General features: G+C 43.9%; 1 protein-coding gene across 3 annotated transcripts in view; it reads right to left on the bottom strand.

Annotated features, from left to right (window-relative positions):
- Positions 1–415: 415 nt before the first annotated feature.
- LOC142589950 (uncharacterized) overlaps positions 416–21,998 on the bottom strand; it is a 66,688-nt gene continuing 45,105 nt past the window's right edge. For 2 of the 3 annotated variants that reach the window (XM_075701680.1, XM_075701683.1), the window contains one exon: positions 416–17,400. In XM_075701680.1, coding sequence (XP_075557795.1) covers positions 17,200–17,400 — 201 coding nt within the window. In that variant the 3' untranslated portion in view covers positions 416–17,199. The remainder of the gene's footprint in view (positions 17,401–21,998) is intronic. The other variant, XM_075701681.1, reaches the window with a different exon arrangement.

Below are 21,998 nucleotides of genomic sequence, written 5' to 3'. Positions count from 1 at the left end.
TGTAGTGGGCAGCAACTTCACTTGTATGGAACAAGCAAGCAAACAGTGAAGTCAGCGAATGGATAGCAGAAATTTATGTAGAAATAATTCTTAAAAAGGGGGAACGAAAGTGGACAAAAACATAATTTGCCACAGGTGGGAGGCAAATCTGCATTTAACACATATATGTGTGCGGCAATCTACCGTTGAGCTATTGTGGTGGCAGTCTTCCTGTCAACCATCTAGGGCAATGCCTGCTACATCTAGCCTGGTAGTATCAGCAAGCGTCACCCATGGCCATGGTGGCTGGGTGTAGAATATTCTTTCAGCCACATTCATCTTTTAGACAAACAGGGCTCACATTTTTTTCTGGAACTTTCAACATCCTTGGACCTTAGGGTGTGTCACACATAAGAAATGAGGCTCTCACTGGACAAAAGTTTCACAATACGTTTATTTACCAGCTCCTCTCAAGGGGGTTGTTGGGTTAACAGATCAACCCTGCTCACAGGGGGCATCATGGTATAAATCACACTCGGCATCTAGAAAGATACAGAGACAACTCCAACACACCCTCGCCAAACTCGTTTGAAAGGCGGCACCAGTCAAAGTGTCGGGGCAGAGTACAGAGATGTGAAACATCTAGAAAAAAAAAAAAATGATCGCCCAAAGTCACTGCCGACGACTCGGGCGGGCACACTAAGCACAGTGGTGCCATCTAGGCGTGGGCTGCATGAAGCAGTGAAATGTGACTCCCAGAAGACGTTCGATGGTACTTGGTGAAACGCTTTCGAAGCACAGAAACTGACCTTAATTTTCTTCTATCAATGAAGCTAAGTTAAAAAGAAAACAAAAGTAAGACATAAGTTAATTCCTGTTAAATGAACCATAGTTCCCTGCTAAAGTTACTAGAGAGAAATCTAGCACTGCAGTTCAACAACCACGAGAACGATGGGTGGTACAGATGAACCTCGATGTAATAAACATGGATATAACAAATTATTAGATGTAAAGAAGCAACTAAGTTTCTAGCTGTTATCATGTAACAAATGTATGCTTATAACGAATATTGGATACAACGATTGTATTTTCGTGTTGCGTGTGACTTCATTACAAGGAGGTTCAATGGCACATGGATTTTTCTACAATTTGTCATGGCTTAGTTGAAAAGCAAAGTGCAGCTTTTATCATTCTTTCTGGTTCAGCTGTGTTGCGTGCTGGTTGTGCAACATTTCTTCAGAGCAGTGGAATGTTTTACACTTGCATTTATTCTATTCGCTCATGTGATTTAGAATGGATAAATATGTATCGACATTTCCGATTGTGCAAGTTGCTAGATCTGGATGGCTTTTGGGCGATGACAATCCCCGTGGAGGGGCTATTTCAGGCATCTTAAAAGGTTATTTCAATTTGTAGTGTTTCGAAAACAGAGTGACAATGCGAAGTGGAGAGTACATTAGGCAAATTTAAGGCTACGATGTTAGGCTAACAGAAGGACCCCAGAAGGTTCTTCAACGCTAAAGAAACAAAGTCTAGAGGGATCCATGTACTAACCCTGATTTCTATGCTAGATGAAGCCCTACACAGGCGGTGCGCATAGACACTAGTGCCACGTCTGCTTCTAGCAAGTTTGGTATGAAACACTCTAGACTGAACCATAAACACCTCGCTAACTAACAAAATACTCGGCAACATTTTGCAGGGCCTGCAAACGAAATGCAAAATTAAAGGTCCACACAGCAAATGCTTTGGATCTCGCTTCAACAAAGCTGGAGTGAGAAATTTTCCTTTCACTGTTTTGAAGATTGCCCAAATATAGACAACATAGCATTTTCACTGCTTCATGCTGTGTAACCATACGGGGGAAGAAAAAAAGCCCACATGAACAGTTAGCATCAGTAGCACTATCAGCACAAAGAGTGTTTCAACGTCCGCAACCACATCTGTGGTGATGCTTTGAAAAACATCTTCGGTTCTGGGCCGTGCACTTTTGAGTACAGAAGCTTGTGGACCACTGGAACCACAGGGAGAATGGACACAGGAATACACATACAGGCTTCATTACGTATGCCAACATGTAGCCATTATATGCAGGAGCCCACTTGCTGCATGCAGTCTCTCAAAACCACGTTGCTTGAGTTGATTTGCAATTTGTGTTTGTGAATATTTACTCGGGAAATGTGACAAAATGGCATGGTTTTGCAGCACTGATAGTGTGCTTCGGCATCTGCATGTGTCTTTTAATCTACTTATAGCATTGTAGATTGCTGAAAACCAAAGGGTAGGCTTCTTTCTACATTGTACTCAGAAACAGACATGCGTCGTGTACAAAGAAGAAATCAAGCTTTAAACAGAATCGCAGCATGACTCGAATGATGCCACAGCTTTCTTGCAAGCAAATAAAGCACCTTTACAAGCAACAGCCAAACACCGCATTGTACAATACAGTGCTCAGCGATTCAAACGTGATAATTGGTCCACATGGTGGCAGGCGCTTTTGGCACTAATGGTGGGTGCTGGGTGATTGCTGAAGGGAGACTAAACACACAACGCGTCACAGAGACCCTCACATTCATTGTATATCACAATGCATCAGCTCGGTGTCCACAGCACCCCCCGTTGGGACAGAAAGCAGAGGCTGCCACGAGAGCCAATCAACGTGCTTGAACCGCCAAACATTCTAAATGACCAGTAAACAATGTCATAGCTACAAACTACTCCCAACTACCATTGCAGGTAAAAGCAAAAAAGAAAACAAATACAGTTGAGCGCCTCTAAAATGAAATGGCCTGTATAATGAAAGAATGAGTCTGTCCCGGTTCTACTCTGAGCTGTGCAGTGCATGACCTTTACAATGACGTGACCTACATAACAAAGGGTTTCGGAGGACCCAAGAACTTCATCATAAAGATGTTCGACAGCAGTGTGTCATCATTCGTGAGACATAACTGGCCTACTTTGGATTACTGTGGCCCACAAGCTTCCGCCTCCAATGGCAAGTTGTTACGCAGCAGGCAGAAGTATGAAGGTGCCAAACGCGTTAAAATATTGCACAAGAAACCGGAGCGCACACGCTACAAAGTCTGTCAGACACACCAGGTCAACACTCGCAACAGGTTCAAGTACGAACAGGCAAGCAATACAAAGCGACGACCCGAGCAGCAACGCGAAAGCGCACGGGAAGTCATCAGCAACAGCATGTCAATAAACTACGGCAACAACAGCAACATATTATATATATATATATATATATATATATATATATTTATGTGTATATGTATATATAGAGGCGTAAAACATGAGACAGACCCAACATTCTCCAAAAAAGAAAAAGAAAGATAAGGTAGAGGGGGGGGGGGGAGAAAAAACTACCCGCTGCTTTAACGACAACAGAGTTCTCAAAATTAGGCCATCATTTTTCTTCACGCATGACAAGTCAAACAGCGTACAAAGAAAAAGAAAAGTGCAACACTCACTTTGGAGAAAACTAGAACAAAGAAGTGCAAAACAAAATATAATGTTTATGTTTATAATATAAGAGATGAACATGAACTCAAATGCGTAATGTACAAGACAACTGAAGCATGCGACAACACGGTGCAAAATAATATAACCTCTAATGAAAGGGTGGACATGTGGCCGACTTATTCACGAACGCATGAGAAAAAGATCTATGGAGGAAGGATAATGGAAGGGTTCTTTACGCACTTCATTATTTTTGCATTTCCTCAGTGGCTCCGATGCTGCCTGGACCTGCGCAGAGAGAGCGGCTTATCTCAGTGATGACGATGCCCGAGCTAGTGAGGAAGTGTGGAAAGAATCATGACATCTTTTGCAATCAGATCGTTAGACAGAACAGATCAAAGGGAATTATTATGTCCACATTGTTTCGTTTTATGAAGGTGGCCGTTTTTCAGCGTAATACCACCGCTATCGATTTATCACTCACTGCAACACGTGCATACTGTGTTCGAAACTTCTTGAATGTTGTCGCCAATTCTGTACCAAAAGTGTCGTTTCCAATCAGGCTGCACATGTCACACGAATGGTGTTGCACATTCTTGAATGTACGCATTACTCTGGAATGCACAGTGATATGATATGACTCCAGGCCAACATTGCAACAAGGCCATGCATGACTGTGCCAGGTTTGCAACTACCATGCTCACGTAACCAACAAAACCTTGAAACCAGCAGCTGCTGCTATGCAATGCTGGTACAGCTCTCGGCTGACCATTGGACCACTCCAGACAAGTGCGATTCATGCTGTACGGACAGCAAACACCATCCTGCGCACGCACCTGGGCCTCTCTGTGTATGCTGTTTATAATAGTAATTATAATTAATATTGTTTTGCATTGTGATGTTCTGTGCTTGGATCACCTCGGATAACGCAACAGCAAAATATGGAACAGCTACGTGGACAATAGACGCAAACAGACGTGCATACACGGACAGGATCAAATAAGGACAGACAGGATGCAGGGAGGTGGGGGTGGGGGCAGACGGACACGCACGCCGAAGTAACGGCAGACGGGCTTGAACAAAGACAAGTGGGACAAGATGAGTGTGTCAGCCCATGCCTGCTGTCCGCGTAGCAATCTTTCAACAACTTAGCACATAAAAAAAACGCTTTCATAAAAACATGCAGGAAAATAAATAAGCTTACTTATGTGGCCACCAGCAAAAATGCTGGGGAAAAAGAAAGAACAAATATAAATCACAGACTCCCTGAATCGCACGAATATATCACTTCTTAAGAAGACAAACAGCTTAACGTAAAATATATAGAACTGTTTGTTGCTAAACAAGTACAAGAATGCCAACGCTGACAGGCATCTTGCAGACTTGGTCAGGAATGCAATAGCGGCGCCTGCCTAGTGGTGCTCTAACCTTACTGGAGGCTGTAAATAAAAGATAATGAGTACTAACACCTGTTTCGTTTGCTCAACTTTAGTTAGTATTAATAATTTATTACAGTACATCAAGTGACAGGCACAGTAAAGAAAGACTGACCAATGCAACTGGCTTGCCATTAAAGAAACGTAGCGCTTCGAAATCTAACGGTCAAGCCTTGGCTTAACGAAACACAACTGCTACTACATTACAAGCAGTCACAGGAGTTGGAAATTCTTCCATTTAAATAAATAATTCCCGATTTAGTGAAATAATTATGTGGCTCCCTTCGACTTTCCTTCAAACAAGGTTTCATCAGTTGAAACCCAGTTAACGAAACTTGACTCTGCAGATTTGCCGGCTCGCTGAACAAGTTACAAATTCTGTGATAACAGCCACATACCAATTTCGTGAAATTTCTGACTCTACAAAATTGTCTGTAGCTCCATCGAACTCAACCTATAGTTTTAGCTATTTATCATGACTAGCTATTCATTTGAGCTAACAAAGCATGATTGCATGACATTCCCAACTCAAGAAACAACTTGCGAGTTCTGGTAGATAAGCTTGTAAATAAGCTGCACAGCTGAATTTCTCTTTGCCATGTACTAACCTTTGGCGAGACAAGACGGCCAGTGTCCCTTTAAAATTGCATTAAATTATAAGTTAAACAGAAGGTGCAAGTCTGGCTGACAGCCACAGAGATCCACTGATATATGCAGATAAGCCAGAAGATGCAGATAAACATAGTTTTTAAGGTTACCTGCATGAAATACCACACTGAATAGCTTACAACCCCAGAGCGTGTGAGCCTGCCTAATTTTTTACGCGTTAACCTGCCCAACTTTCACAAATTGATGTCATAGCTTCATGTGTTACAACATAAAAGAAGCCATAGTGCTGGTCCACATCGCTAATGTGCAAGGAAGTACTAAACAAGTTAGCGTGAAAAACGTTACCTGTATTTCACAAGACAAACATAGGAAAGGAAAAAGATGAATGTAAAAGTGTTGTCCTTTTTCAACGTATTTCATGCTGCGGGGTTTCCATTTCCACTGTGCCTCCAATTTCAAGTTATCACTTTACCATGCGAATACCAAAGGTGCTTTTGGGGGATCTCAGTAATCTGTTTCTTGTCTAAAAAATAGGTGCAACCGCATTCGAGGGACCCGCTCGTCACAGGCATCGGGCCTCTCTGACATCGGTCCACCGTGCAACCAGCATTCGAAATCTCGTCAACAAGGATGTCAGCCTGGCTGTATCATCACTAGATTGTCTAGCATCCGAGTTTCCTCTCTTACTATGAAAAGCTAACACCATGCTAATGTCGGGCGGTGTAAGAGGTCGTGGCCTCGGCCCGTAAAATCTGGACGAATGTGATCCTAAAAGGTTCGCGTGACGCAAACTGGAATGCATCTCCCTTCGAAGGGCATAAACTTAACACTCTCAATGAGGAAAAAAAAAGAAAGAAAGTTTGGGAACAAAGAAAAAATCTTGATCTCAGCTTTGACAGCATTCGATAGCGCGTTTGTCTCGTAAAAGACAATCTGTAGGAGTATGTTGCCATTAACAAACACCGCAGAATTCGAATGACAAAAAAAAACAACCGAATAATACAATAGGGCTGGGACCTGAGGTTTCTATGATGACCGCCAACGAGCTACAATGGGCATATGTCGCATGCAAAGGCAAGCTCTCGTCGACGTGCATACATTATGTTATGCGCTAACTTATGCACCAAGCGTTATAACTAAGCATTAGATCAAAGCTTAACAGGCTAGCCCTAGGTCACAATGAAAGGCGGATCACAAGCCTTGACTTAGTGGCACACATGTACAATCGCCGAGTTTAGTGTTTTAAGACTGACACTAGCAGGACATGCAGAAACATCTGTGGAAATGGAGGAAAAAAAAAAACAGAGAAAAAAAAAAGTCACCACAGCCTACTACTACCAGCATGTCAGCATTGCTGTTGCACACATGCGTGTGCCTTTAAAATTTTTACCATTGTCACACGTATGTCAACAGGCAAGTCATCACCACTTTGGCGTCATCACCAAGTCATCACCAAGCGGCAGAAATGATGGGAGTAGCGCAAGACTTGCACACTCATGCAAGTGTTGCCTGCCGAACTCTTTCGCATAATGGATCCAGCTTGTTGCGTTTGCATGCCTAACTCCTTCCAGTGCCTTTTGAAGGAAAGTTTCACTACATGAGGCAAGTGAACCACTGTTGAGGTGAACCACAGTTAGGCCTACCGCAGTCCCACTAAGCTACAGTGAACAATCTAGGCCCACTGGTACACGCAGCAACAAGGTTTAGTTGAAAGACTGCATTTATATATATGTGCAGTTGCTACGCTTATATAGCTGTTGTTAGACCTAATATGTGGCTAGGCCTATTTCTGTCTTGGGCCACAACTAACGTTCAGCAAAACAGTGATTAGCATGCCTATGTAACCAAGCTATTACTCACATAGAAAGTTATTAAGTGTAGGTTACTCCAAATTTGAGGTCGTATGGGAGCCTTACGTACAAGGATATTTCGACATGAGGTTAGTGACTAAGTGCTGATGCTGCTGGATTGAGCAACATTACAGGAAGCTTATGAAAGTAAGCAGGCAAGTCAGTGGCATAAATGCCGAGTTCGTAATGTGTGGAAGGGTGCAGCACGCAGGGGCCAAAACCTTGCAAGGCTCCATTATATTTTTTCCCCTAGTCATGATGTGCCTGTACATGTCGAGGCATGAATTAAGAATCCAATCTAATCCAACACTCGCACAGGGTCAAGTTTAGTGCACTTTCATTAGTTCTTACTGCCTCTGATGCATTACTCCATAACAAAGTGCAGACTTAACTAACCAGTAGATGCTTGTGTGACATGCCCAAGGGAAAAACAAAAAACTTTAAAACAGCATACAGCTGATACATGGCTATTGTGGCAGCCTTACAGGGTAAGTGCACTAGCTATTACAAAACCGACCAAACATGTTTGTTTGCCGTACACAGGCGAGTCATTTAGGCTTCTCAAAAGGATGGCTACACCAAACATGGGCTCAAGAGAAACAAACTCAATTTACATGACATAACAAGCTTTTGGCTATAGCAAGATGACAACAGCTGACACCGAAAGACTTGATTGCTTGCAAAGAGGGCCAAAGGGCTTTTGTGACCCACCACTGTTTTCAATGCCCTTGAACAAACTCCCATTTCAGGGTGTTGAGCAAAACGAGAACAAGGTGAAAGCAGGAGCCAACTTTTCGACAAGTGGACTTGTGGTTATCACAATAGTGAAGCATATCTTCAAGAGATAAGTTAAACTGATATCTTTGGCTAAAAGCGTAGACTGTGAAACAGTATGGGTATCATGATAGGGAAGCATGACCTCAAAATGCACATGTTAAACTGACCTCTTTGGCATAAAGCATAGAAAGCTATGTTTTCATAAAAACTTCTTATAGCCAGTTAACTGACCACACACAGACACGGTGGGACTTCAGCTTTAACATTAAGAGGCCTCTAAGACAGTCTGCTAAACTGAAATACAATCAAAGGAATTTAGTGAAGATGGCATGGCTTTTCTGAGCATATCATATGAGAAAAACGTAGATGGGCAGGATGTTCAATGTCTACAGTCAACAGAATGGTTTACCGGACCACAACAAGGCATGGCATTGTAGAGAAGATAAACGTCTTGAGTTAGCCAATCTTTGCGAAGTCACACGGAACTGGAAGACTACACAATAAGTAGTTTGTCGTTTGATGGCTATTGTTAGCCTTCCGTTTTAATAAAGCAAAGAAAGGTGGTTCTTCATAGCTTTCTAGCACGTGGAAGTAAATGACAGACTGGAGACAGAAATGCAAATTTAAGCTCTACTTTTAAGCTATTCCATTGGGCAAGTGAAAAATAAGTTTAGATTGTCTGTCTCCATGCTTATCACACTGGTTAAGTCCAACTTTACTCTGATGGGTGGAAAAATACCGAAGCCGTGTCCTGTGTCTGCACCACAAAACTCAAGTGGCACATCTCGAAAACAAAAGGAAAAGAAAGTGCGCGAAACTCTGAAGAGACTGTTGTCAAGGTACCTCCAAAGAACATTACATATAACCTAACAGCCGAACAGTCATACCTCGGAACACTCATATATAGGTGATGTAACATGTTGCATGAATAAGAGTAACCTATTTTCTTTCCCGACAAGGTAGAGCTAACGCAGCGTTCCCCCTCGAGACGGCTTTCATGTTATGGCACTCGGGACAAATGATAAGCACAAGTGCTAGTGAAACGCCTTTTCACTAGCAAAACGAAACCACTGGAAGCTAGTCCTTGAATTGCTGCCTGCAGTCTGTCATGCACATTCTAATGCTAGGCAAACCGCAAATACAATCGAACCTCGGTACAGCATGACACAGATACAACCAAATTATCAGACATAACGAAGTAAATGTACAATATTTCTCGCCAACATCAGTGTAAAAAACATGCTTATAACAAATGTATCATCGTGCCAGATGTGGCCTGCTATGGCAAGGTCCCACCTCAAGCCAATGTCAACTAGCCCAAGCCAGCACACGTGGTGCAGGTCCTTAGCTTCAATGTTTACCAAATACAAGTAAGTTGTTTACCAAATGCAATGAAGTTCTACCATGCAGACAAACTCCGCTCAGCACACAAATTCAACCAGCTCTTCACAGGGCTTACTAGGAGAAGTGTAAAAAGAGGAAAAATTGAATCAGAGCGCAGCGACTAGCAGCAGCACAGTGAATTCACAAGCACTTGGTAAGGATGGCAATTACGGTCGACTCGTGACGATTCAAACTCAGCTGGCCTGCTATTCCTGTTGACTGAAACAAGGCTCACCAGTTCTGGCTAGTGCAATGTGTTTAGCGCATACTGATGCCGCTTTAACAACGAGCAAGCCTATCAATTAGTTCAAACCTTTTGGCTCTGTGAGGGCGGAGCAGCAAGATCATTAACGAATGATGAGATAACGTTCCTAAGGTGCACAAACTGCCAAAACGCACAAGTTTGGGTGCTGCATGCGCTGGCAGTTGCCACTACAACACACCACCCCTGACCCAGTCAGGTGATTTCAGTGGTGGTTCTGCGCATGAGTTCCATGGGAATGTTGTAATTTTAATGCCAGAGATTCACGTACAGTCGCGTATGCTTGCGATAACCTGAAACTCTACTTCGTATCACATTTTTTCAACTTCCTCAAATCGAGGAAATATCAAACGTCCCTGTGGGTTTGAATCAACACGAGTCGGCTATATATGACTGTCGGAGCACTTCGAGACGAGGCTACATGTACGTAGACGATACAACAGAAGAGCACACTTGTGTCCTTCTCTTAACAACACGGCGCAACTTCTGTCTGTCATGCCTCACAGACGAGCCCAACGATGACTCTTGGTTAAGAATGGAGTCAACATCCATGTATGCAATATGCATGCAAAACAGACTCATGCATGTCTGACTATACACTGAATCAAACAAGAAAGTCGCAGCGACAGGGCTTGCCAACGTAGCGCAGTGTGACGTGAGTAAACATGGTAAAAGGAGTGATGCGAACGAGGAGACTCGGATGAGACTACATAATCTCTCGAGTGCTTCATCAAGAGCTACACTCATGGAAAGATGGCTTGTGTAGAAAAGTTTTCAGTAAACCATGCACCCAGGCACAAATACACGGTCACGTCTGTGGCACCTGTTGCCACAATCGCGATGTTTCTTTGCTCACTACAACTGCACTCTCGGCAACAAACTAGGTTCGTGCTCCATCAAGGACGACTAGATGCACATCAAAATTGTGTCCTTGGCACACAATTACCCACACACGTAAGCCTTCTTTCTTTTCTCCACATGTCGACAGGAATACGCAGAAGAGGATGGCGTACAAAAGTGGCAAATGCCTTAGTCGAACGAAACAATGTTACTAGTACTTCCACACTTGATAGCCAGCTTCCAAGACGTCACTTCAGGAACTGCCCTTGTTCAAACCATTAGCTATGATTTGCTATAATGAGGGTTGCATAAATAATGCACTAGAATATGGTTGACAAAATTGCAAGCCTAAAGCAGTGACCATTTGAAACAATGCACCGACTTAGGCCCACAGGCTTTTTGAACAGTGACACACCATCAGCTAGGTGCACGAAAGCCAAGTTACTCAATGCAGTTACCTGCGCATAATGCCAGTAGATATTTCTAGTAGGAGTGAGTCCAGACACTGCTCAAAAAGCTCAAGTTCTCAAGCACACATCACAAAGCGCTCGCGCCTGAAAGCGTACAATGTTGCTTACAGAGCACAGCGCGTATGAAAGACGCACCTTTCAAATTCCCGACATTCCTAACGTCGTTCCTCTCGCTGAAGGGAAGTAAAATGCGAAACGCAGGGCATTGGCCGTAGCGATTCTTGAAAATGCACGACAACACTTGCAGCAGGCACACATGAAGTGTACGATAACGCCCGACACTCCAAGAAGCGCGCAACAACAGTCACACACATGCCGCAATCATCCGAGTCACACAGAAATGTTGCTTGTCGACGCGACGTGGTACAAATGCCTGCACCACATTATCAGAACTCTCGACAAGAATCACGAAAATCTTTTGAACTGTTTCTTCTATACGTGCCATGGCCTTGAACAGGGCCGACAAAGAGAATGTGCTGAACGGCGGCAGCATGACAAGTGTCGCACGATATTTCTTCGACACACAATATTTCTCAAGACACACAACAGCAAGGATGCAAGAGTAACAACATATGTGTTCACATGAAAACATCTTGCAGATTTTGTGGAGCCTAATGCAAGGACCAAGAACAGGCCGTGGAGGTGGCAAACAAGGCCTAACCATCAATGATTCAAGAAGAGTTTCCGTAACAGAGGACTTCCCTGCGACACATTTTAAGAAAGGCGTTCAATGTGTCGGCAATCGCGGGGTATCTTTTTGAAAAAAAATTAAAAAAATTCTTAATGCGCCTAATGTGTGGGGAGTTATAGGCAATCAATTGCTTTCCCTTTCACACCCCCATTACCCTTTCCTCCTTGCCATTTCGATTGCACTCGATGCTGTGTCAATCTTGCATGTTGTGTCCCTCTGCTCACCATTGCACTGAGCTTTGTTATTGCCACTGCCTTCGATATCGGTGGACCTGGTTGAACCATCCCATCTCTGAGGCTGTAGTGTTGATGCAATGGTATCATTGCCTGCTAATAGATGGCTCCACTGCACTATCAGGAATGAGGTTATTTCCAGTTTTCCTTTTTCTTCTTTTTTTTTTGTCCTGTTAGAGTCATTGGTCGGTCACTACTTCTGAGGAAATACAGCCAATTGCCGTCGTGTATTGGTACATGACAGTAAACACTAAAATGGGTGAGGATTCCACATGTTGAGGAAAAGGGCAGGTCGTCTCTTGAGCGAAATCGCAAGTTCCGTGCTGGAACAACGCTTGGTTCAGGCATTCACGACAGCATTGTCAAGCATTCAAGCAGGTTTGTTAGTCGCATTCAAAAAGTCTAGTTGGGCCCTTCCTTAAAGGGACCCTGAAACGATTTTGACAATTTTGTACAAATGTACGGAGCCATTAAAGTAGGTCCTCCTGATCATTAACTGATGCATCTAAGTGCTCCACGTAAAGCGTGTAATTTATTATAAGGTTCTAAAAATGTGCATCGCTGCCGATCGCTGCATAGCACTCGCCTTAATTTTCAGCCGCCCCTAACCATTTGATGTAGATTGCCTGGATGATGCTAGCAGGACCAGCTATCTAAGTGGCTGCCCAGGTCGCGTCATCAATATTTTTTCCAACTTTATGGTAAACAAATGTTGTTCGTAATAGCTGGAATGTTAGTTAATTTGTTTCTATAAATATAAAGTAACAGAAAGAGAATTCACAAGGACAATTTGTCACTACGTTTATGAATTTCTGGCACAAAGGAAGTGTTGTGTGCTTCTGTTACAACATGCTCTATGTTGATGAGAGCTCTGTGGTCAGTGTTAATCTCGATCTTTCTTTTTGCAAGCACCACGGTTCACCCTAGTTACGTTGTGGGTGGAAAACATAGCGATTGGCGATATGTCAAGCTGCGACATCGCGTCCCTCTGCAAGGCAGCAGAAGAGCAGAGTGGCTGCAGTGCATCGGATTGTCGCTATCTGATCGGCGACAGGATTTGCGCGTTTGCAGCCGTCACTTTATGCGGGAGGATTACTACCACAATAGTGTTTTGCATGTCCGGTAGTCGGGTAAATGTAAGCGCTAGCGAACTGGTCTTGGCCGTTTCACCACCGTGCCGTTTCACGGGATGAGCAGAGGTGCAAGCGTGAACGGTCTGCATGGTGCAGTGACCTGGTGGCACAGGACTCAACCAAACACAGTAGCAGTAACAAAGTGATTTTATGTTGCTGCTGGTGTAAATTTTTCGCAGAAGTGTAGTAGTTAATTGCAAACACATTGTTTTCATAAATGTTTAAAATGTTTTACACTTGGTTACAGCAATATTAGCTCTTTGTTTGGCTGGTTAAGCTCTGCGCTACCAGGTGGCTGGACCATGCGGACCAATCAGGCTGCTCACATACGTCTACGCTAAAGCTCCTTCATTAGGTTGAGTTTATGCCTCCATCCATCCATAAAAATTCCCATCTTGCCTGTGATTACCGGAACACCGGATATGCTTGGTGCTGTGACAGAAATGCTCGCAATGCACGCTGCGTTGATAGCTCTTGCTTCGGGTCCACTGCCAGGTGGCTGGCAGAGAGGCTGGAGAGGCTTTGCTCGCTCTTAGTCAACCGGAAATAGGCAACACGACGTGCCATCATGACGCAGAGGCAGTGAAGGCGGAGCTTAGCGTCGATGACTCGGCGAACGAGGTGAGGAGAAAATGCATGGCTATGGAGGAGGGTAACTTGTAATCGTCCGTAGCTCTCTTAATGTGAGATGCTTCGCACAAATTGTGGTGCGAACAATTAACTGTAGCTGTACTCTATGCGTCTACAAAATTTGTCCAAGCCGTTTCAGGAACTATTTAAGAGCAGGCTGTCACTCTATTTTGCTCCTCTGATTTAGATGGTTTTCAGTTTCGATGAACTTGTGCACTTGCCGTTGTGTTAAATTACGAACTAGCGTTCTTTGCTAAGTGAAGACAAGGCAGTCAGTGATATAGCCAACAACATTATGGTCCCAAGATCCCATGCTTTGTTGCGATTGTTAACAATACCGTAAACTTATCTTTCGAGGCCCAATGTGGTAGCATGAGGCCATGGTCTTGACTCCCGGTGGCGTTTGCGATGACTTGCAAGAATGCCAGTGTACATATTTTTATATTAACATTAGGGGACCTCAGGAGGTCAATACTAAACTGGTTCCCCTGCTGCCACAGTGTAGGTTTGAGATTTTAAAATCAATCAATCAACAAACAAATAAATCAATTTCTCGTGGCTCTTTGAATATCAATGTCTGGCGACTCCCGGTCACCAATGTAAATCCCCACATTCCATGAAGACAAAAACTGATGGCAGATGGCATTTGAACATTTCAGCCTTATCCCTGGTCGATCACTTTAGAGGGATACATTCAATTTTGAGTGGCCTGGCAGAATATGCAGTGATGCCTTGCCGGAGTGACTCACCGAGTGTTCCGATCACTAGCTTAGCTAATTATGTCCGCTGGAAGCACTACGCCTGAAAGTTATGGACCGAGTATTTTTGGTCCATAACGGTCCCTTGTTTACGGTCCCTTTTGGCCTTGCATTATGCACTACAAAATCTGCACACACAACACCGAGTCCCAGTCGCCCAAAATCTGCCAGAGCGTCTCAACAAGCCTTCCGCAATCACGCCCCTCAGTTGGCACTGCACTTATTCTCACAGCAAGAAAGCACATGTTCTTTGTTACTAAGGCAGTGCTCTTGTATGAAATGCTGTCTTTGTCTTTCTTTCTTTTTCCTCCTTCCATTTTCTTTCTTTCTTTCCGAAGAGCAGCAAAAAGTACACTGTACGTTAAGGCAGAGAATGAACAATGCCTTCATGTTAGTCTGCACAAAAAGTACATGCGAGGTTAAGCTGATCTGATGATGCCCAACGAGGAAGGATACAGAGGGTCATTTGAACCACTGCTTTAGTACGCAGTGCAATCATTACCAGGATTCCATTTCCCACATTGTACTTAACACGTCATATTGTTGCATGTACTACCAACCATGGGCAAATTAAAGTGAGCGCATACCAACTGCGCGGATCTGCGGAGAATCGCCAGATGTGACATGCTATATGAGCTGTGGTCCTTTTGGCAATTCCTCATTTTTCTTCCACTGTGACAATGCCTTCTAAAACTTGCAAAAAGCTAGAAAAGAACTTATTTTAAGGTTACAACGTTCCAGCAATAGGAGATTCAACTGCTTTCTCAGAGAGACGAGCTCGTACATTTGTTGCCTGCAGCAGATGAGCTCCTTCGACTGAAGATCTTGACTTCGACGCCAGGGAGCTCAGGCCTTTTCAAAACAAAATGCTTGCACAGCCATTTCATGACAACTTAATTTTAACCAGCCGTATACTGTCAACACATCACAAACTTGCCAACATAGAAAAAAAAAGGGTGAAGCAATAGGTGTGACTGGATCCTCCAACAACAACATTAACACATAGATTTAGAATTCAAGATACCTGCTAATAAACGAGAACAAGTCATAAACCTTCATGCAAACTTTTGTACAAGCAAGCGCAATCATACGAGGCCTGTTAGAAAAGTATCCGACCTTATTTTTTTTTGTGAACACCTGATGGATACGAAACAAGCGCGCTTGCATCAGCCTACCTTGAACCTTCGTGCACATGCGCAAATTTTTTTCCACCTGCCGATAGCGTCAGTCGCTGGGACGCAGCGTTTGAGTGAGGAAGTGCGCAGTGCTCTCGTTGTTGTTTTTATTGCAAGGAAAATGGCGGAGCGGCTGGAGCAGCGCTACTGCACCAAATTTTTGCCACAAAGTGGGCGACAGCCAAGTGGAAACCATTCGGAAGATTCAGACGGCTTTCAATGACGATGCTGTGAGCAGCACACAGATTAAGGAGTGGTACAACCGGTTTAAAGACGGCCGCATACCGGTGGAGAGCGAGCCACGCTCCGGTCGGCCATCAACATGCCGAAATGACCAGGTCATAGACGAAGTGAACGCTGTGGTGATGTGGGACCATTGTGTGGCTATCCGAGAAATTGCAGAAGAGGTGGGCATCAGCACTTCTTTTGCACATTCCATTATAACCGAAGATTTGGCCATGAAGAGAGTTGCAGCGAAATTCGTGCCGAAGCTGCTCACGGTGGAGCAAAGCAACTTCGTGTTGAAGTCTCACAGGACATGCTGGATTCCAAAAACAGTGACCACCATAACACGATAAACAGTAACACCATGAACACCATAATCACTGGTGACGAGTCTTGGATGTACGGGTACGACTCGGAAACCAAATCCCAGTCATCACAGTGGAAGCATTCCACGTCACCAAGACCAAAGAAGGCCCGCCAAGTGAGCAGCAACGTCAAAGTGATGCTGACTGCTTTCTTTGACTCCCGCGGTGTGGTACCCCACGAGTACGCATCACAGGTTCAAACAATCACCAAAGAGTACTACAGGGATGTCCTCTGTCGCCTATGTGATGCTCTGCGGCGCAAGAGACCGGAGTTGTGGTTAATAGTAAATTGGCGCATCCATCACAACAATGCTCCTGCACATTCCTCGCACTTGATTCAGACTATTTTGGCGAAAAACCAGACTCTTGTAGTTCAACAGGCTCCGTACTCTCTTGATATGGCCCCCTGCTACTTCTGGCTGTTTCCCAAAATCAAGAGGCCATTGAAAAGAGCTCGATTTCAGACAAGAGAGGACATTATGGCTGCAACGACAGCTGAGCTAAACTCTTATTCTGAAAGAGACCTTCTCGGAATGCTTCCTACAATGGCAGCATCTCTGGGAGAAGTGTGGAGTCCCAAGGAGACTACTTTGAGGGTGATTAGGTTTCCAACACTCCAGTTATGCCAGTTTTTTTTCTTCAGCAAAAGGTCGGATACTTTTCTGACAGACCTCGTAAATGCAAACAGCTCAGCACGCAACGCGTTGCTATTACGGTGACACTTTCTCTTGCACCGACAAAACGTTGCCGAATGCTGCAATATGAGGTTGCGAAACTATTTCTTCTTGTGCCAGCATCTTCGATCTACAATATACCAGCCCTTCTACCCTCCGCCCCTCCCCCGCTTGCCCCCCGAAACTCGTTTTTCTTTTCCTCATTGCTGCTATACGGCCCATCCTCGCTCTTTCCTTTTCTTCCTCAGGCAAAGAAGAAATTGAGGGCTCGGTTGACGTCGTAGTCGGCTGCGAGGCTGACTTGCACAAGTGCCTCGCGAGGCACCGCCTCGCCGACAACATCGCGCAGCTGCTCAACGCAGACCTCGAGCTGCGCCGAGTCCTGCGTCAGTGGGAGCTCCTCCAGAGAACTCCAGGCACTCGAGTGCGCGGCTCCTTGTTCCGCCTGCGGAACGAGAAAACTTTTGCGGTGCAAGGTCGCAGCGAGCCTGGAAGAATGCGCGTTGTTAACTTGGGTACGCCATTGATTCGTCATAGTTTGAACTCCGATAATTCAGAAAGATCAGTTAAGCAAGAAGGGTAAGCGGTACCAAGGGGCTCAATTTTTCCTTAGATGAAACTACAACAGACTCTCATTAATTTGATCCTCGTTGGACCACAAGGCTGCAATTATCTCAATGTTGATTTAGAAACAGTAGCAAAATGAACGAATTCAAATATCTTTTTTTTTATTGCCCAAGGCAGTCCGCACTAGTGCAGCAACATCAAGCCGGTTTTGCAGAAATAACGGTTATCCGGTTATTCGAATTTGAAAGCCAGGTAACCGGAGTGATCGGTTATTCGGTTAATAGTATCCGGATATTTGAATAGCCGGATATTTGTTGTTTTTTTTGTACTTGTGCCGAAATTACGTCTCCTTCTCTCTTGTATTCTTATATTCGTACTTACTTTTGCAACTGCTCGTGCAAATCCGATATCTGTTCCAGTTAACCTCCTTGCCTTTCCTTTTTTAAATTTAGCTTTCGGAATTGCTGCATCCCAATATTCGCATATTCAGCTAACCGGTTATCTAAACCAGATATCCTGAAAATCAGTTTCTTGAAATCCATAACCGGATAACTGGTTTTCGAGACCGGATTCCCTTCCCTCTGGTTAAACCGGATGGCCGGTTTCACGGATATTTTCCCCCAGTCTGCACTGTTTTTCTGCTCGGTTCTCTGAACGTTCAACTTATCTGACGTGCGCCAAGGGGTGCTGACATGTTTAAACGCTGTCTCAGTGTTGAAATGAAAGGAAAGCTAAAGGTCTGAAAGTAAAGCTAAATAAAACACAAAGTGAGACAGCTTCACACTTACGAAAGCAGTAGTGTCGTCTGCTGAATTTCTTAGTTTTTCATGCCTTAGCAGCTGCTGCCTGAATGCAAAAGCATACTTTTGCGTTCAGACTAAACGAGCTTTTCTTCTACAGTAATGTACTGTTTCTCTTCGGGGCCTTCTAGCGCGTTCTAACTGAGAGAAAAACTGAGTTAACCGAGACTGAATTAACGATCAAAAAGTCGACTGTATATTCCCTTAGGCTGCCAATCGATTCCGTCCACTGAAAATTGAGTGTACAGTTTGTAAGTTAGAATTTTTGAGGATTTCCAAGATGGTGGAAAACAGGTTTCACGGACCAAATAGGGCACCACTGTGACAGACAGCTAAGAGACAAAACAAGTACATGTTTTATTGCACAAGCAATAACAAAAAAAAAAAAAAAATGTTCGCTAAGGCTTTTTTTTATGCGAGTGTAAACTGCCACCAACCACCACAAATGATATGGCTCCCTACCACAATGCTGCTAAATGGATTGGCTTGACTGTTTGCTTTCATAATACTTGTGGCCAGACATCATAACAAACTCCACTAAGCCTAGCTGAATTCATTTTTACAATACAAGTAGGAGTCAAAGAAGGCTTCCCCTTACAAACACAGAAGGCCAACAGGATGATGATGATGATGTGTGGTGTTTTATGGCGCAAGGGCCAGGTTTGGCGAAATAGCGCCATGACAAGCGGTAATGTTAACGCTGCGTTATGGATGACGTGCACAATTAATTCCTCATCGTAGACGTATATGGCTGTAAAAGGGCCTAAAAACTGTCGCTGTAAGTGGCTATGTAGGTGCTAAAATAATGACGCTGACTGGGTAGTGACGTGGGCTATGGCAATGGGCTTTCGTTGAAAACATTATGCACCAAAACATAACAATGACACCAGAGTTAGGAGAACCCTTGAATGCAGGCCTGTTAGTCAGGTGCTAAAGGTTGCCTGGCCAAATGATTTTCAGGGTGTCGGTTTCAGCTAAGAAATCTAAAACTATTTGCAGATTAAAAAAACGGTTCATTGCTAAGAAAAAATGCAGGGTGAAGAGGTATATTTTCGCGATATGCAGAAGGTAAATACTTTTTCCTCTCTGTTTCTATTGCAGGGTACTCAATAAGAACATGGAGGACTGTGAGGAGATAAGGTGAGTACCGTATGTCTGTCCTATCCTTAAACGGCAAAGATGTACTTCCTTGTACCGTGCTGTTATCCCATTTAACCAGTTCCCCAGTTTTAGTTTTATTATGTGAAGCTTATTAATTGCTTGTGTATCCCACTCTTCTTGCCAATGATTCCTCAATTTTCGGCATAGAAAAGGCTTTAGGTCTGAGGCAGGGATGGGGATATTTCCATCTGCGTTGCTAAAGTTACTGACCTAGCACTTTCGTGAGCAGCTTCGTTGCCTTTTGTACCTTTGTGACCAGGTAGCAGCATATGACAATCACTTGATTGCACATATATAGGGAGCACAACAGACTGGACAGCTCACTAAAAACTGAGTCATATTTTCATGGACTAAGTAGGGCTCTGACTACACTTAATGAATCTAAACACAAGAGCTTTAGCAAGGTTTGTGAACCTTATGTTTTGAATAGCCGATAGTATAGCATAGGCTTCCGCTGTAAAGATACTTGGGTGTGGATTTAGTGCACCGGATATAGAAAATGAAGGTCCCAGAGCAGCGTAGGAAACTCCTTTAGAGGACTTGGAAGCGTCTCTATAGTATTCTGTACAGGAGTACTTCTCCTGAAGTTCACGAAAATGGAATTGTATATGTGCTCCTTGCGCCCGCTTAGATATTTCTATGAAAGAGATGTCGCATTCAATGGTCTGCCATTCCCACGGTGGGGGCAGGTGAGTGGGTGCCATTAGGACATTCTATGAGACTAAGACACCTGTTTTGTCTACCAGTGCTATGAAACGAAGGTTCAATGGTGCACTAATAGCTGGGAGGTTACGAAATAGCCTGACAGTAGACACGTCACGAATAGACGAATGACATGGATGCTGCATGTCTGATTTAATCTTGAGAGCATAGGAAAAAGTTAAATACATCCTTTGCAGATGTAATGACCATTCATTACACTCCATATACAGGCTTTCTACGGGACTTGTCCTAAAAGCACCTGTAGCCAAGCGTATACCCAAGTGGTGAATGGGATCTAGCATTTTTAAAGCACTAGGCGCAGCAGAGCTATATACTGTAGCTCTACAGTCGAGGTGGGACCGTATAAGGCTTTTGTAGAGGCTCAAAAGGCATCTCCTGTCACTTCCCCAAGATGTGCGGGACAAGAGCTTCAGTAAATTCATTGTCTTCAGACATCTCGCTCTCAGATACCTAAGGTGAGGGACAAATGCTAGTTTCGAGTCTAAGATGATTCCTAAAAATTTATGTTCGTGGCTGACAGATAGCCGCTGTCCATTAAGATGGACAGCAGGGTCAGGCAATATACCTCTCTTTTTAGAGAACAGAACGCACACGCTTTTTTGGGGGCTTAACTTAAATCCATTTTTGTCAGCCCACTTAGATATTTAGGCCAAGCTGTACATGTCACTCACAGATAGAAATATTGCATTATATAAGTACTATGTGTACGTCATCCACATACAATGAATAAAACATTGTTTGTGGTATGACCGTACAGAGGGAATTCATTTTTACGATGAATAGGGTGCAGCTCAACACACCATTTTGTGGCACACCTGTTTCCTGCGCAAATGGATGAGATAGCGCTTTACCAACCCTCACACGGAACGTACGATTAGCGAGGTAGCTTTGAATCAGGTTCAAGAGATTGCCTCTGACACCCATACCAGCCAGATCACGAAGAATTCGAAATGCCAGGCTGTGTCGTATGCCTTTTCCATATCTAAAAATACGGCCAATAAAAACTGCTTGTGCACGAAGGCATCTCGGATATTCGCCTCCATGCGGACAAGGTGATCTGTCGTAGATCCACCCTCCCTAAAACCACACTGCAAGGGGTCTAGTATTTTGTTGCTTTCAAGATAATGAATTAGGTGTCTGTTTACCATTTTCTCGGAGTTTACATAAGCAGCTTGTCAGGGCTATAGGCCTGTAGCTGCTGGCTGAAGTCGGATCCTTGCCGTCTTTGAGAATAGGAATTACGACTGCTTACTCCAGGCAGATGGAATATAACTGGCAAAGAATATGATGTTAAAAAGTGACAGTAGTGTTTTGTGTGTTTCGGTGCGTAGGTATTCGATCCTCCCATAAACTATTAGATCGTCTCCAGGAGCCGCTTTATTGCAACAGTTCAGCGCAGCCTGAAAGTCCACCATGTTAAATGGTCGGTTGTAAGATTCATTTTTCTTTCGTTTCTGATCCAGAGGCTGTCGTTCTGCTTGTCGTTGATATCTTATGAATGTATCAGAGTAATGGGATGAACTGGAAATATACTGAAAATGTGCCCCTAGAGAATTGGCTTGGTCCTCAAATGTGTCTCCTTGCGTGTTTACTACAGGTAGAGGATGGGTTTCACGGCCTTTTATTATGTTCACCCTATTCCAGACTTTCCGTTCGTCTGTATATGAATTGATGCTATTGATGTATTTTTCCGAACTTTCCCGTTTAGCACGGCGGCGCGTTCTTCTATCTAGTGACTTTATTTTCTTGAAATTGATCAGGTTCTCAGCAGCTGGAGATTCGCGAAGGCGAC

The sequence above is a fragment of the Dermacentor variabilis genome, chromosome 8 (genome assembly GCF_050947875.1).
Source record: "Dermacentor variabilis isolate Ectoservices chromosome 8, ASM5094787v1, whole genome shotgun sequence".
Classification (NCBI taxonomy): domain Eukaryota; kingdom Metazoa; phylum Arthropoda; class Arachnida; order Ixodida; family Ixodidae; genus Dermacentor; species Dermacentor variabilis.
This window is presented reverse-complemented; position numbering and strand designations above follow the sequence as displayed.